This window comes from Protobothrops mucrosquamatus, unplaced genomic scaffold (genome assembly GCF_001527695.2).
Source record: "Protobothrops mucrosquamatus isolate PMUCROS unplaced genomic scaffold, P.Mucros_1.0 scaffold41, whole genome shotgun sequence".
Lineage (NCBI taxonomy): Eukaryota > Metazoa > Chordata > Lepidosauria > Squamata > Viperidae > Protobothrops > Protobothrops mucrosquamatus.
This window is the reverse complement of record NW_015386423.1, coordinates 318,966-332,649: the sequence shown is the minus strand read 5'-3', so window position 1 is coordinate 332,649 and position 13,684 is coordinate 318,966. Positions and strand designations below refer to the sequence as shown.

The 13,684-nt window shown below is 51.1% G+C and overlaps 2 protein-coding genes across 2 annotated transcripts; one reads left to right on the top strand and one right to left on the bottom strand.

The window, feature by feature from the left end:
* Positions 1–73: 73 nt before the first annotated feature.
* On the bottom strand, positions 74–5,700 carry CTU2 (cytosolic thiouridylase subunit 2). The gene is made up of 13 exons (XM_015811459.1): positions 5,665–5,700; positions 5,499–5,558; positions 5,141–5,201; positions 4,551–4,660; positions 3,622–3,932; positions 3,080–3,215; positions 2,448–2,579; positions 2,265–2,356; positions 1,753–1,856; positions 1,185–1,308; positions 1,012–1,072; positions 649–707; positions 74–137 (listed from the first exon to the last, which is right to left on the bottom strand). The coding sequence occupies exons 2-13, from the start codon at positions 5,517–5,519 to the stop codon at positions 86–88; spliced, it is 1,263 nt and encodes a 420-aa protein (XP_015666945.1). The 5' UTR covers positions 5,520–5,558; positions 5,665–5,700; the 3' UTR covers positions 74–85.
* A 1,046-nt stretch (positions 5,701–6,746) lies between these two features.
* On the top strand, positions 6,747–10,217 carry RNF166 (ring finger protein 166). The gene is made up of 6 exons (XM_015811458.2): positions 6,747–6,952; positions 7,654–7,810; positions 7,957–8,069; positions 8,377–8,491; positions 9,185–9,292; positions 10,152–10,217. Exons 1-6 carry the CDS (start codon positions 6,747–6,749, stop codon positions 10,215–10,217), a joined length of 765 nt encoding a protein of 254 aa, XP_015666944.2.
* The last annotated feature ends 3,467 nt before the right edge of the window (positions 10,218–13,684 follow it).

Below are 13,684 nucleotides of genomic sequence, written 5' to 3'. Positions count from 1 at the left end.
CTGGCTGAGGAATTCTGGGAGTTAAAGTCCACAAGTCTTAAAGTTGCCAAGGTTGAGGATCCCTGCTGTAAAGCACCGATGCAAATTAACCATCATCTTCAAGCAAGAATTCCTGGATTTCTTGTTTCATCACAGCCCTGCGAAGGAAGAGAAAGAGGCATCACTGCAAACCTGAGTTTGCGTATCACTCTAGACTAGGGTTTGTTCGAATAGCGTGCCGGCTGGGGAATTCTGGGAGTTGAAATCTAGGTATCTTAAAAAGTTGCCATAGTTCAAACGCATCCTTCAAGGACTTCTCCTTTTTGTCTTGGCCCCAACAGCTGCAGGAGTGCAAGCAGCGTCCCATTAGGGTGATCCTTTGTCCCCTTGCCCTGTTTTGCCAATTCTGTCCTTGCCACTGATGTCTGCGCCTCGGCAGGGGGAGTGGATGTAGCTCAGGTTGAATTGGTGAGGACTTGGGGTCTCTGAGCTGGCTTTTCTTCTTGGGCCCATTTTGTTACTGGGCTAGGAAAGCACATCAATGCACCAATAACAAAACAGTTGCAAATACCCAACAGTCTCTTTGGGCTGCATTGCTGCCCCAGAGAAGAGCAACACGGTCTCATTTCTCTTGGCACAAATTCCTCAGGTAACGACTTTGCCCCATACCTGCATCGCTGGTGCTTGGCCTCCTCATGAATGTAGGGGGGTAGAGACTCCACACAGCTCTGCAAAGGAATTTTGGAGTGAGCAGGGGCAGAAGGATCCACCGGCCTTGTTACTTTACAAGGGGTAGCCCCTCAATTACCATCAACCCGTAGCAGGGCATCCCAACAGCCACCCACCACATAAACTGAAGTGCCTCAAAAGCCAGCATGGAACCCCAGAAATTCTCCAAACTTCAAGCCAGAGTGCTGCTTGTCCTCAGCCTGGTCACTTCTGCCTCGGCCCAGCCGTGAAAGCAGTTGCGCACCTGTGCGTCAACACATACACGGGCCCTTCTGGTTGCACAACCCTTCCTTGCACACTTACCAGCTCCTTGACTGTTAGCCGGCAGCCATAGCAGAGCAACGGGACAAGCTGGGAGGTCTCACTGGGGGAAAAGCAGAACCTCAGTCACCTGTGCTGACTAGGGATTTACTTGGGGAGGGGGCTACGACGGGCTCATCCACATCCAACAGTACATTCTTTACGAGGGCTCTTACCTTCCTACTGGGGGTTTTCCGCAGCACCCTGCCTGGGTCCTCTCTCCGCAACATCCATCCTCACCTGGAGGCCTCCGGCTGAGCTTTTCTGAAAGCAGCGTGGCCTGCAAGGAGGATCCGTCCTCTGGGAGGAAAGGAGAATTACCGCCTCTGACAGCTGGTCCTTGGGCCAGGAGGCAAAAGCCGTGACGCCTGAAGCTGGATTTTTATGCACTGCAGGTAAGTGAACCTCACAGCATCCAGGGCTCAAGGATAGGATAGTTCCCCTGCACATGTTAAGCCAGCAGGCAGTCACGTCTGGATCTTTCCGTTCTAGCAAGTAAACTCTCCTTGCTGAAGCAGCAAGTTTGCATTTATCTCAATGCCTGTTTGGCAAAACAACAGGGAGGGAAACAACCCCTTCCTCCCCATTTCAATTCCCAGGTTTCTCCAAGGACTGGCTGTAACTCTGACACCGAAAAGATCTGGCTAGCATCTCGGCCCTTGCCTGTTCTAGAACCCCCAGCAGGTACCAAAAGTTAATCTAGAAGTGGGTCTCCCCCCCCCCCCAAAAAAAAAGACCACTAACCAACATTGGTGTCCAGGGGGCAGAGGCAGAGGAGGCAGTGGGCCGGTGCCGCCAGTACATCAGACTCAACCTCTCGAGGAACTGCACTCAGCTTCTCTCCTGTCCTGGAACAGAGACCAGAGGGGGCATCAGGGAGAGATGGAGGGAAGCCCACCTCCCGCCTCCCCCATTCACGCTACTTGCACCTCCTGAAGAGGCCATAAAACCCCTTTGGGACTAGACGCCACTTGTTTTAAGAGGGCACTTGCAGTCGAGAGCTGAAAGGATCCTGCCTATTAAACGCAGGCAGAGAAGGCTCAGCTGGATTTTCAGAAAGCAAGCCAACCCCCCCCCCAATCTGTTTTCTAGCTTGCTCTGCTTTGCCCACAGAAGCCGGGAGATGTAGCCAGAGCTGAAGAGGGTCCATGAGGATGTGGGAAGGGAGTCGTGCCTAATGGACAACACTGCTGATCGTTTACCGGGCACTTCATCCAGCAGTTGGTCCTTTACTGGGCGAAGGGAGGGATACTCACCGGTAGACTGTGCTGATGGTAGAAGGGAATTCCGACTGCAGCTTGCAGAGAAAGCTTTCCATCAGAAGGTGAATGCTGGCTCTGTCCGAGGCCTGGGGGAAGGGAAAGCATGTGTCACGGCTGCTCAGATCCCCCTGGCCGTCCCCTTCCACTCTGCCTCCAGCCAAACTCCAAACTGCCTACTTTGGTGTCCAGTCCAGGCGTGAAGACGGTGGGCACCCCAAAGAGGTAGTTGTAGAAGGCGATCTCTTTGGCAGGATATTCCCGCATTGGGCGCAGGATCAGGACGTCCCCATAGCGGCTGTCCAAGAAGCCCTTTGGGGAAGGAGAAAGGCAAGGAAGAAGAGGAGGGTGAGCAGGGCCAGATCAGAGACCAGAGAGGCACAGCTGCTCAGAGGCACCCGGCACCCTTGTACCACAACATCTCAGGAGGATTCTGGAACAGAGAGTGAGCTAATAGGGAAAGCTCCAACTGGTTTATCTGGCCACAGCCTCTCACAATGACCTGGCTCTTCTTCTATAGTATTATTCAGTCTGTTTGTTTGGAAAATATTCGTCAGTGGGCTTATCCTGGGTGAAATGTGCAGTCTTAGCCCCTTGACTCTATGCAGGTTTAGGTCAGGTCTGCTTCCCTCTTCAGGGGCCAGAATTGGCTTGATAAAGCTCAGGGCAGTGGCTTGCAAGGATGAACATGTCTAAACCAAAGAGCGAGGCAAGGAATCTCCTGATGAGACCAAAACATGGAGCAAGCTGTGTCCCGGGGGGGGGGGGGGGAGAAGAGAGAGGGGGGACACTATGAGCCACTTTGTTCTCACCGTGTCCATAGCCAGGAAGGCCCCACGTCCCAGACACAGGTTGGTCAGCAGCTTGGTGCTCACACGGGTGCAGCTATCTCCCACCATCACCTTCGTGTATCCATTTTTCCGAGCCACGTGCAGCATCAGGTGGGTCCTAAAAAGCAAAGAGATCTCTCCCATTTCAGCCAAGAATTTGGGATCCAACCAGGGGCCCAGAAAACAACAGAATGTTTGTTGTTTTCCTAGAAACAGCCACCCAGAATACCACAGAATCCGCAATCTAGGAGGACCAGAGTGAGCAGCCTTTGACTATGAAACCCTCTCTAAGTCTGGTTAGGGGCTGCTTGCAAAGACATCCTTCTATCAAGAACGGCAGCCTGTTTCCTGAGGCTCCTGAACTAGGATATGGCACTGAATGACCCTCTGTTAAGAGGGCTAGACAACAAGAATGTGTGTCTGCAAAGCTTCTTTTTAGTTTTCATCATTCTCACGATGGGACCTCATCCAGCCCACATTGTGGGCATTAACATCATCACTCAGGATCTGAGCAAGGAGCTCACCGGAGAGTCTGCAGAAGCTCCTCTTTTGCAGTTAAGGATCTGACACCCCGAAAGAGGCGGGCCAGCTCTTCCATGTGGGAAGCAGGGGAAGAGCCGGCATCATCCAGAAATGCCAACCGTTCCTGCCACGAGCAGCCTGGCGTGCTACACTCTGCCAGCCGGGCCTCCAGGGAAGTGTCTGCATCCCCCCTCTTCCCCTGCTGCTGCTGCTGCCACCTTGTGAAATCAGCCACTGCTTCCTTGTAGCTGGGAGCCTGGTCAGCAGGACTGTGGGGAAGCGAGTTCAGGACAGAAGTGGGAAGGTCAAACGCCTATGAAAGAACACAAGGATATAACTGGGTCAAACATTGACTGAAGCCTGCACAAACTACAATTGCTTTTTACAGAACTCAGAATTGTATTTCTTTCATGCCTTGTCAAGCTTAATGTCACTTTTCCTTTATTTTTTTTTCTGAAAGTGACAGTACTAGAAGGGCATCTATATTATCAGCTTCTCTTTTCACAAGTTTTTCTCTGATCCTCTGTTATTTTACTTCCATAATGCAAAAGTGGGCAAACTAATCTGGGCCAGAATTCATTCTCAGGACATAAAGGATTATACTAGCAACATCTGATGGAAGAAGGATAATACTGCCCTGCCTGGGGTCTTCCTAGTGTCTGCCTTTCTGATGCTCTAATTCAGCGTTTCTCAATCTCAGAAACCTCAGGATATGTGGAGCTCAACTCTCAAAACTCCCCAGCGAGCCCCAGAATTGTTGAGGATGTGAAGCCCTGCTCTAATTTAATTTGCTGAACAATACTAGTACTAATAATACAATTTCCTTCCAGGCAAATCACATCAAACCCGCCAGTTGACTAAGGCCACTGCTGTTGATGCCGTAACATCAAAATGTGCTGCAATGAGGGTGCTGAATCTCAGCCATATTTACCTCCTCCAAGAACGCCAGATGATAGGGAAATCCTGTGGCTCGCAGGATAGCCTCAACCTGCCTGCAGGTTTTCTCTCGCTCATCCAAGCTCCGTCCACACACAGCTCCCTCTGCACAGCAAAACCAAAACTGTCAGTAAGGTGAGTGGCTAGTCTGAAAGAACTTCAACAGCCCTGGGAACATTCTCTGCCACGGTATCTTCAGTCATGGGAGATACTAGATCTGCCCATTGATTTAGAACAGAGGTGGGCAACTATGTCAACTTTACCACCTGTGGACTTCAACTCCCAGAATTCCTGAACCAACCAGGAATTCTGGGAGTTAAAGTCTGCAGGTTGTAAAGTTGACATAATTGCCCACCCCTGATTTAGAAGGATGGGTCACTTCTGATTTCAACCTTTCAATGCACAGTAATGCTCAACAGTTAATATGATTAAAGGGGATCCACTTTGGAAATCAACTTCCCTAAACACCCCTCTGCATCTCTCAGGAAAGTGGCCATCTTCACAAGCCGCAACGTTTCAGTTAAAACAAACTGCATGCATACTGACTCCATCCCCCAAAGCATGCACAGGGCTGCCACCACAAACCGTCAATATAGATTATTCCTGGTCTGAAGCGAAGTTTCTTGGCTGCTTCTCGGTTGAGACCCTGACAAGGAGAAGCAAAACAGGCTTCAGTTCAAAAACTTTGCCCAGGTTATCATGCTTCATCTACTAGGGCAGGGGTTCCCAACCAGGGATGCAAGATGATATTCCAGGGGGTGCGAAAACTTGGGTCTTCAAAATTATAGTGTATATGCAAAATTCATTGCCGTTATTTAGAACTTTTGTAAGGAGTGCGAGAATATAGAAGCGTTCCAGGGGTATAGAAAAGATTGGAAGCTGCTGTTCTAGGGGCTTCTGCTGTTTGGCTGCCCCCCCCCCCCCGTTTGGAGGTCAAACATACCTCTTGCACCTGCCGCAACATTGAGCTGGAGGCAAGACCCGCCGAAAAAGCCAGGAGAACCTAAAACAGTAGGGAGAAAGCATCACAAAATTTGTTTCCCGCTTTTAGCTGCCATCCTGCCCATCTCTCTTGCCCTGAAGCAGTGAAGATTATGATAGGACAGGACCTTCTCTCCAGGGTAAATGCAGCGGTTCTTCCCAAGCATGGCACGGAATTTGTGAACAAAGTAGTCCTTGAAGCAGCCCCTGCAAAGCACGTGAAACAGTGTGGGGAAAAGCCCAGATTCCTTGCCAAGGAAAAAAAAATTCTGCACCAGGATGGGGAGAGCCGTTCTGAATTATTCAAAATTCTCCACCTCACCCTCAGTTGCCTGTTGCACTCACTTGCAGAAGGCATCTCCAGCACGAATGATCACCACCGGGGAGCCCTCCTTGCACTTCATGCATTTGGAGTCACAGCTTGGGGAAGAGAAAGTGAAGATCAGGCTGCAAAGAGTCTTATCCGATACCCAAATCTTATCCTCCTCCTGTATCTCTCCGACACGGCAGTACCTTTCTAGTATAAATAGTGCTTTTCAACCTTGGCAACTTTACAGATGAGTAGACTTCAACTCCCAGAATTCCCCAGCCTACCTACCCATCAATCCATCCACGGCCTGGGGGATTCTGGGAGTTGCAGCTTACCCGCCTTAAAAGCTGAGCAGCTGTGCCGAGTCATGGTTTGCTCAAGCCCAGTTTGCCTAACAAGCCACTGCTTATGACTAGGATATGTCCGCAAGTAGCCTTCCCATTATCGGCTCATGCAATGGTGGCTTGTTCAACAAGCCAAGGATTGTTGGCATGCTTCCCCTCCGCCAACGACCGCGGGGACTCGGGATCAGCGGGCGGAGCTTCCTCACCGGCCCTGGGGCGCCTCCCTCGGGAGCGGCTCCCCGCCGCAGCCGCCCGCACCGCCGCCGTCGCACATCGCCGCCTCCGCCCCGGCCACGTGGAGCGCCGCAGTCCCGCCGGCGCCTCCTGATGACGTTAAGCGGCCTCCCCCGCCCCTTTCCCCGGCCGGGAGACCACGATTCCCAGAGGGGCCCTTCGCGCGCCCGCGCACCGCGATGGCGCCGCGTCGCCGGCAAGTCTCGCGAGAGCCGTGGCGAGGGGCAACTCCGGCATCGTCCCGGCCTGGGACGCGGGGAGGTCGCGGGGGCGATGACGTAGTTGGGATGCGCCGCTTTCCCTGCCTGCCTCCCCTTCCGCGATGGCGGCCGCGATGTTCCGGAGCTTGCTGGTGTCGGCGGGGGGGTCCCGCGAGGCGCCCTCCGCGCCCGGCCCGCCGGGCGCCGCCCCCGCCCCGCCGCCGCCTCACCCGCTCGAACCCGGCGCCGCGCTGGAGGCCCAGTTCAGCTGCCCTATTTGCCTGGAGGTCTACCAGCGCCCGGTCCGCATCACCCCCTGCAGGCACACGTGAGCGGGGGGAGACGGGGGGGCTGAGGGGAGGGGGCCGTGGTGGAGGAGTGGGGGTCAAGGGCCCCGGACAGAAAGCGCCGGGGGGGGCGAAGCCAGACCGCGAGGCCCCCTGCATGGGGGGGCTGCAGAGTGGGCCCTCCAGGTGTTTTTTTGGGGGGGGGAGCAACTGCAGCTGAAGTTCCCGGACGGGCCCGTGAACAGCAGTCCCAGGGGAGCATCCAAGGGGTCCAGCTTCCCCTCTCACCGTGGAGGGGGCCAAATTCTGCTCCCGCATTCTTGATTTGTAAGGTTACTGGGGTTTCCACTTGGCGCTTGGGGAGGAATTCCTGATTTCGGGAAGGCAAGGGCAGGACAGCGTGGCTTGCCTTAAAATCAGGAGACCCTCATCCACAGAGGCAGCAAATGCTCCGAAGCATCTCTTCAGTTTTGTTGATGCATGGATCATGATCTAGTACAGGGGTCTCCGAAGTTAGCAACTTTGTGACTTCTGGGAGTTGAAGTCCACAAGTCTTAAAGTTGGCCAGTTTGGAGACCCCTGATCTAGTGCATGTCCTTGGGCTTCCTTTTGGCTGAAGCCCACCAGCCCTCCATCTTGGGAGGGGAATCCATCCCCTCTTCACATTACCTTTTGAGCACTGTGGGCAGTTTTCCCACAGCTCTCCAGACTCTGGGAGAAATCAGACCTCTTTCTTCCTTAGATTTTGTGGGGAATGCCTGCAGCCCTGTCTCCAAGTTCCATCTCCTCTCTGTCCCCTTTGCCGCATGCCCTTTGACCCCAAGAAGGTGGAGAAGGCCTCCAGTGTGGAAAAGCAACTGTCTTCCTTCAAGGCACCATGTCGAGGCTGCAGTAAAAAGGTAATCTTAAGGGCTTGTGCACTTAGGCAGAGGCAGCAAAGCTAGATCATTATAAGCCGGCTTGCTTTTTACTGCCTGCAGTAAAAAAAAAATACAGAAGGCTTCAAATGGATATCCATCCTCTCTTAATCCTTCCTGTATCCCAGGTGACCCTTGCAAAGATGAGATCTCACATCACATCATGTGCAAAAGTCCAGGAACAAATGGCCAACTGTCCAAAGTTTGTGCCTGTCGTCCCAACATCCCAACCTATTCCAAGGTATTTCCTTCTTTGCAGCTTCGAGCCCCTCCCCAACTCACTGGTTTCCAGTTTTTAGAATATCTCCTGCACTCTCAAGCAAGGTTAGGAGGGAAAGAGAGAGTCCAGCATCTCTTTAATAAAGAAGTTGGAAGTATTATCCTTGTGGGTCAGTGTTTCGCAAGTTAAGCAGCTTGAAATTGTGTAGACCTCGGTTCCCAAAATCCCAGAATAGGGTGGACTTCAACTCCCAGAATTCCTCAGCCAGCATGCTGAACTTAGGTCCAACCATCTTCTAGTCACTGAGCGGTGCTGTTGTTCCTTTCAGCAATATTCCAAACCGATCCACGTTTGTCTGTCCCTATTGTGGAGCGCGGAACCTGGATCAGCAGGAGCTAGTGAAACACTGCATGGAGAATCACCGCAGTGACCCTAACAAAGTGGTGAGTTGTGTTCATGTCCCTTTGAAACGGAAAGCCAAATTAGCCAAAAACTGAGAATAAGAAGGAAGTAGTCTCTTATTTGAAAAGCGGGAGAACTTTTGCTTATTTCCTCCCCCTGTTTATGCCATAGCTGGAGTGCCCTGCCGTGCTTTTATAAACCAGGGATAATAAAATGCACCTCTGCAGCTGCAGTGGCAAATATGCTTCTCTGCTGCTGCAAAGGCTATGCCTATCTTGTCCCTTTCATGTGAAGCTGCTAAAGAAATTAACTGTGTTTCAGGAACAAAACTGGTGGTGTATTTTCCTCATGTAAAGTCATGGAAGTGTCCCGGGGATCTAAAAGCATGCCTCCCTTTGTCCCAGCTTCACTTAATTGCTCGATTTGTGTATGATCTTGTGACTGTTGGGAGCTTTATTTGATGGTGCTATTGGTTTTAATATCATCACTTGTCTCTGAAATTTTATAGAGAATAGAATATTAATACATCTGCATTTAGGGTGTTTTATGGCTAGCAAAACATGTATTTTCGAAGCTGGATTCTGCATGCTGGACAACAGGAAATTGTTCTGTTTTCTTTTTTTCCCCATGAAGCGATCACACCATTGCTTCTAACTGTCACTTTGATCCTGGAATTGAGTGTTTCTTCTTCTTCTTTGTTGACTGTCCTCTTTTTCTCTCCCTGGGTGTTCCAGGTCTGTCCAGTCTGCTCAGCCATGCCTTGGGGGGACCCCAGTTACAAGAGTGCCAACTTTCTACAGCATCTCCTGCACAGGCACAAGTTTTCCTATGACACGTTTGTGGTGGGTACTGCATTCCATAGCATGTTATTTCAGTGGATTGTGTCTGCTGCTTCCAGACCCCAAGGCAGCATGAGAATCGCCTTTAATAATAAAAGCAGATCAAATTGCCCTTGTGGGAGGAGTTTTGGCAACACTGGAGTGGTTTCCTTTTAGTGTTCTTAATGTCCTGCTCTTGTACAAGTCCCTGCCATCCTGGTGGCCTCAAATAAGGTCACAAGAATGTATTGGCATCAGAGGTATTTTTCTGTGCCCCCCCCCCCACCTGCCCACCTGGCCGCACCAATGTGGGTGCAATAATAGGCACAGACTTCAAAAATCATTGCTCCCTCCTGGTCAGATCCTATCTGAACTACTGTGTCCAATTCTAGCACCATAGTTCCTAAAGGACGGTGATACAGGTTAGAGTGATTTCCTAGGAGGACCACCAAGATGGTGAAAGGTCTAGAAACCAAGCCTTTCGTGGGTGGGTCTGGACAGGTGTACTCTGCAGTAGAGAGAACTGAAGGCAGCCTTCACATTTCTGAGGAATGGTTACCCAGAAGAGGAAGTAGGCCTGTTGCTCAGAGGGTAGGACCAGACCCAGTGGGTCAAAACTACAGGGAAGGAGATTCAAGCTAGATCTAACAATATGAACCATCAGCCAGAGGAAAAGCTGCCTCGTGAAGACATGAGGTGTCCTTCACTGGAGATGGTCAAGCAAAGGCTGGATGGTTACTTTAGCAGAGGCGTATCAGTGGATTCTGCAGAGAGTCAGGGGTCCTAGATGACCTCTAAGGTCATTCTGAACTCCAGCCTGCCCTGCATGGAAAGTGGGGGCTCTTCTGCTCTTTGCTACAACATTCTCCTGCTTTCTTTCCAGGACTATAACATTGATGAGGAAGCGGCTTTACAGGCAGCCCTGGCGCTCTCCCTCTCGGAGAACTGAGGGCCTTTGACACTGCCGAGCAGCAGACAGGAACTGCTGCAGATTTGCCTGACTCTCCTGCGTTGGAGCCATGCGCCGCTTGCCATGCCCGTTGGCTCCCGGAGGGCGGCTGTGGCCGTCTCCTCAACTTTTGTCTTGCCTCGTTCGGTCTGGAAACCTCTTCCTTGGGGCAGGGGCAGCGAAAAGGGGTGCTTCCCTTTCCCCGGCTCCATCGGACCTGCTCTGTACTACCAGTTGGACGTTCCCCATGCCACTCAGTACAGATGGTATACTTTATTAAGATGCTCTTAATACAGTTTTAGCACCATCAGCCCTCATTCCGTTAGCGGTTTATATAGCAACAAAACATTTTGTGGGGAAACCGTCGTTTACATTTTTTATTGCCTGTGTCTTTGGGTTAATTCACTGGATCTTTTTAATTTGGGGGAAAACAATCAGCATGGGAGACTTAAATCTTGTACGAATATTTATTATGCGCTTGGGTGCAACTTGCCTGCTCCTTGGCCATCGTGGCGAGGGATTGGGGGATAAACCCGTGCATGGAAAGCAGTCTTTCAAAGAGGTTTGTGATGCCCAAGCAAGACCAGAAGGCCGTTCCTGACTTGAGCATAATTGTTTAGCCAAATCTCTCTCTCCTCTCCCCACAACTGACCTTGCTCGTTTTGTATCTGCTTTTGTGATACTCTAGAAGTTCTTGGTGGTTTTTTTCTACATCTCTCCATGTAACAAATACTCTTCACATTTTATAGAGAGAATACAAAGCAGTTAACCCTTGATATTGCAATATCTGTGTTTGACTAGAAACAATAGTATTTTTATGGAACATTATTTTTCAAAGTATATTTTTTAAAGAAAAGTGCCCTGGGTTCCAGATCTTCGGGCTCTCAGGAGGAGGGTCTCAAACCTGGAGGGAAGGAGGTGCTTCCTTAATTTCTCAGCAATCGGTCGGTGGTCTTTTTGGAGGGTTTGAGGATTTTTGTTCTCTGCAAGAAAAGAGGGGGGAAAGACAACTTTTGGGGGTTTCCTTCAAGTAGCCTTTTAAGGGATTGTTGCAAGTTGTTACAAAGCAGAACTGCTAAGACTTTATTATCCAGGTGTTCGGATTGTGGGTCGGTGGGCCTGAAGTCGACTGGAAACAAATAAAAGCTGTGAATAAGCTACAACTGGGGTGTGTCTGTGTGTGTTCAGAGCAGCCCTAGCGTTCGTTCGGCTGTGAATCCAGCCACGGGCATTTCTCTGTGTGTAACAAACTAGTATTGCAGTTTATTCTCACTCCACGTTGATATGTTTGGTACCGAACGATATGTTCGGGGGTTGACTTTCACCGAACAGAAACGAATAACCCGAACATCTTTGTTCAGACTGAACGTCCACGCAGTACAAGGAGACGTCGAACCAACAGAAATAATAGGTCCACAAACAGGAAGTGAACGATTTGGAAATTATTATTATCATTATTTCAACCTTCGGACCTTGGAGGTCATCTAGTCGAACCCTCTGCTCAGGCAGGAAACCTTATACCATTTCAGACAAATGGCTGTCCAGTATCTTCTTAAAAACCTCCAGTGATGGAGCACCGACAACTTCTAGAGGCAAGTCGTTCCACTGGTTAATTGTTCTAACTGTCAGGACCTAGAACTGTTAGTTCTAGGTTGCTTCTCTCCTTGATCAGCTTCTATCAGTTGCTTCTTGTCCTGCCTTCAGGCGCTTTGGAGAATAAATAGCTTGACTCTTCTTTGTGGCAGCCCCTGAGATATTGGAACACTCTGATATTTCTTCACTCTGATAGGGAGAAAACAGCTGGGCTGATGGTTTTCCAAAGCTGAAGGGTTTTGCAGCCATTGCATGGATGGGTAAGGTTTTGGCACTAGTCTTAGGAACGAGGGAAATATATGTGCAAGTGTGCCCTTGCCATCGTTCCACCCCATGTGTGTCCCATATCCTTCTCCCCACAAAATTTGTAAGTTATTGAATGTTCTTCCTTGGTTGACAGAGAAAAAACAACTTTTGAGCATTCGGTAAGGTCTCTGTTGTCTAGAGGGAGGTGCTATTCATTCCTCCCACCCACCCACCAATATTTGATGACATGTTCTGAGGTTCCCTTCCCTCCTCAGCCCCCAACACCTCCACATGCTTTCCAGGTCCTAACGGTTCCTTTGGAGTCTCTCCAGGAAAGCCTGCATTCCTCAGGCAGCTCAGCCTTATATAGCCTCCCGCAATCCCAGGCCGTCTGTGCATTTGAACAGCCACCATCCCTACCAAGTGCCACTTAACATTCTCTGCTAGGCAGAAGGGCAGGCAGTGAGCTCATGCAGCTGCCCTCCAACGTGGGATGGGGGGGAGAGGAAAAGAAGGCCTCCTGCCCTACCTAGTGTCCCCTTGTAGGTCAGGGACCCTCTTCGGCTCCTCCGGCTGCGCTGTGCTCCGTTGGGAGCAGCCCTTCCCCCCCCTCCCCCTGGGTACCTTTGCTGGAGAGGGCAGCACTTCTGGGTCATCCAAACCCACTGAGGGGCCCACCTAGGAGGGGGCTCGTTCTGAGGGACCATGTCTATTCTCATGAGGTCCACCCTACAGCTCCTGTGCCCCCCCTCCAACTTAATACATGGGTAGTGTAGTAGATATCAAATTCCTATCCTGCCCAAAAGCTGCCACATTGTCTTGCAGGACTGTCGGGGCTCTGAGGAACAGCTGGTGGAGGGTCCCCCTCTGCCCCCTGCAAAGAGAGGTCTGGTGTGCAGCTGCCTGGAAAGCTGCAAGGGAGTAAACAATAATAGAAGGCTGGCTGACCCTTTTGCGCATGAGGAATGCTCTTCCTCTGTTCCTAGAAATAGACCTGGCCTGTGACTGCTGATACATATTTGGAACAAAAAAAAAATCCTTTTCATCCCCCTTTTGAGCAAGCAGGGGAAGGAAAAAACCTCTGGGGCTGAGCTGATTCTGGAAGAAGCAGCTCAGAAGAAGAGGAATTCTGTGCCCAGGTGAGTGAGCTGGTTGGGAGGGGCTCCTGCTGCAAATCCCACCCTGCCTTTCCCCCAGATGGGTGTAGGACAGGTGGATTTCACTTCCCAGAATCCCCCAGCCAGTTATGAAGGGAAGCAACCCTGCCCTGCTTTCGATTCCAGCCCAAAGGATTCTCTTGAATCGTGGGAGTTGATGGAGCAGGAAGAATGAGGTTTCCCCAGTGTTGAGTTGAATGTTAGGCCAGGTTCAAGTCCCCTGAGCCCCCAGGGTTTCCCACAGTCCTGGCATTCCGTGGTGTTCCCTTAGTTCAGTGGTTCTCAACCTGTGGGTCGGGACCCCATTTGGGGTCGATCGACCATTTCACGGGGGTCGCCAAGCAAGGCTGTCCGCCATTTTTTTTGTCCGCCATTTTTTCCCCTTTTCCGGCGGGTGCCTTACCTCCCTTGGGCTGGGCCAGCTGGTGGTCGGCCTGCTCCGTCTCTGCCGCTTGCCAGCTACGCCTCGGC

Excerpts from the sequence above, each read along its gene's own strand:
- CTU2 (XM_015811459.1), bottom strand. The coding sequence starts at position 5,519 with ATGTTGCGGCAGGTGCAAGAG. Across the intron at positions 4,661-5,140 it reads AGGAATAATCTATATTGACG|AGGGAGCTGTGTGTGGACGG; the intron begins GTTTGTGGTGGC and ends TTTGCTGTGCAG. Across the intron at positions 1,073-1,184 it reads GGAAAACCCCCAGTAGGAAG|TGAGACCTCCCAGCTTGTCC; the intron begins GTAAGAGCCCTC and ends CTTTTCCCCCAG.
- RNF166 (XM_015811458.2), top strand. The coding sequence starts at position 6,747 with ATGGCGGCCGCGATGTTCCGGAGCTTGCTGGTGTCGGCGGGGGGGTCC. Across the intron at positions 6,953-7,653 it reads ATCACCCCCTGCAGGCACAC|ATTTTGTGGGGAATGCCTGC; the intron begins GTGAGCGGGGGG and ends TTTCTTCCTTAG. Across the intron at positions 7,811-7,956 it reads GTCGAGGCTGCAGTAAAAAG|GTGACCCTTGCAAAGATGAG; the intron begins GTAATCTTAAGG and ends CCTGTATCCCAG.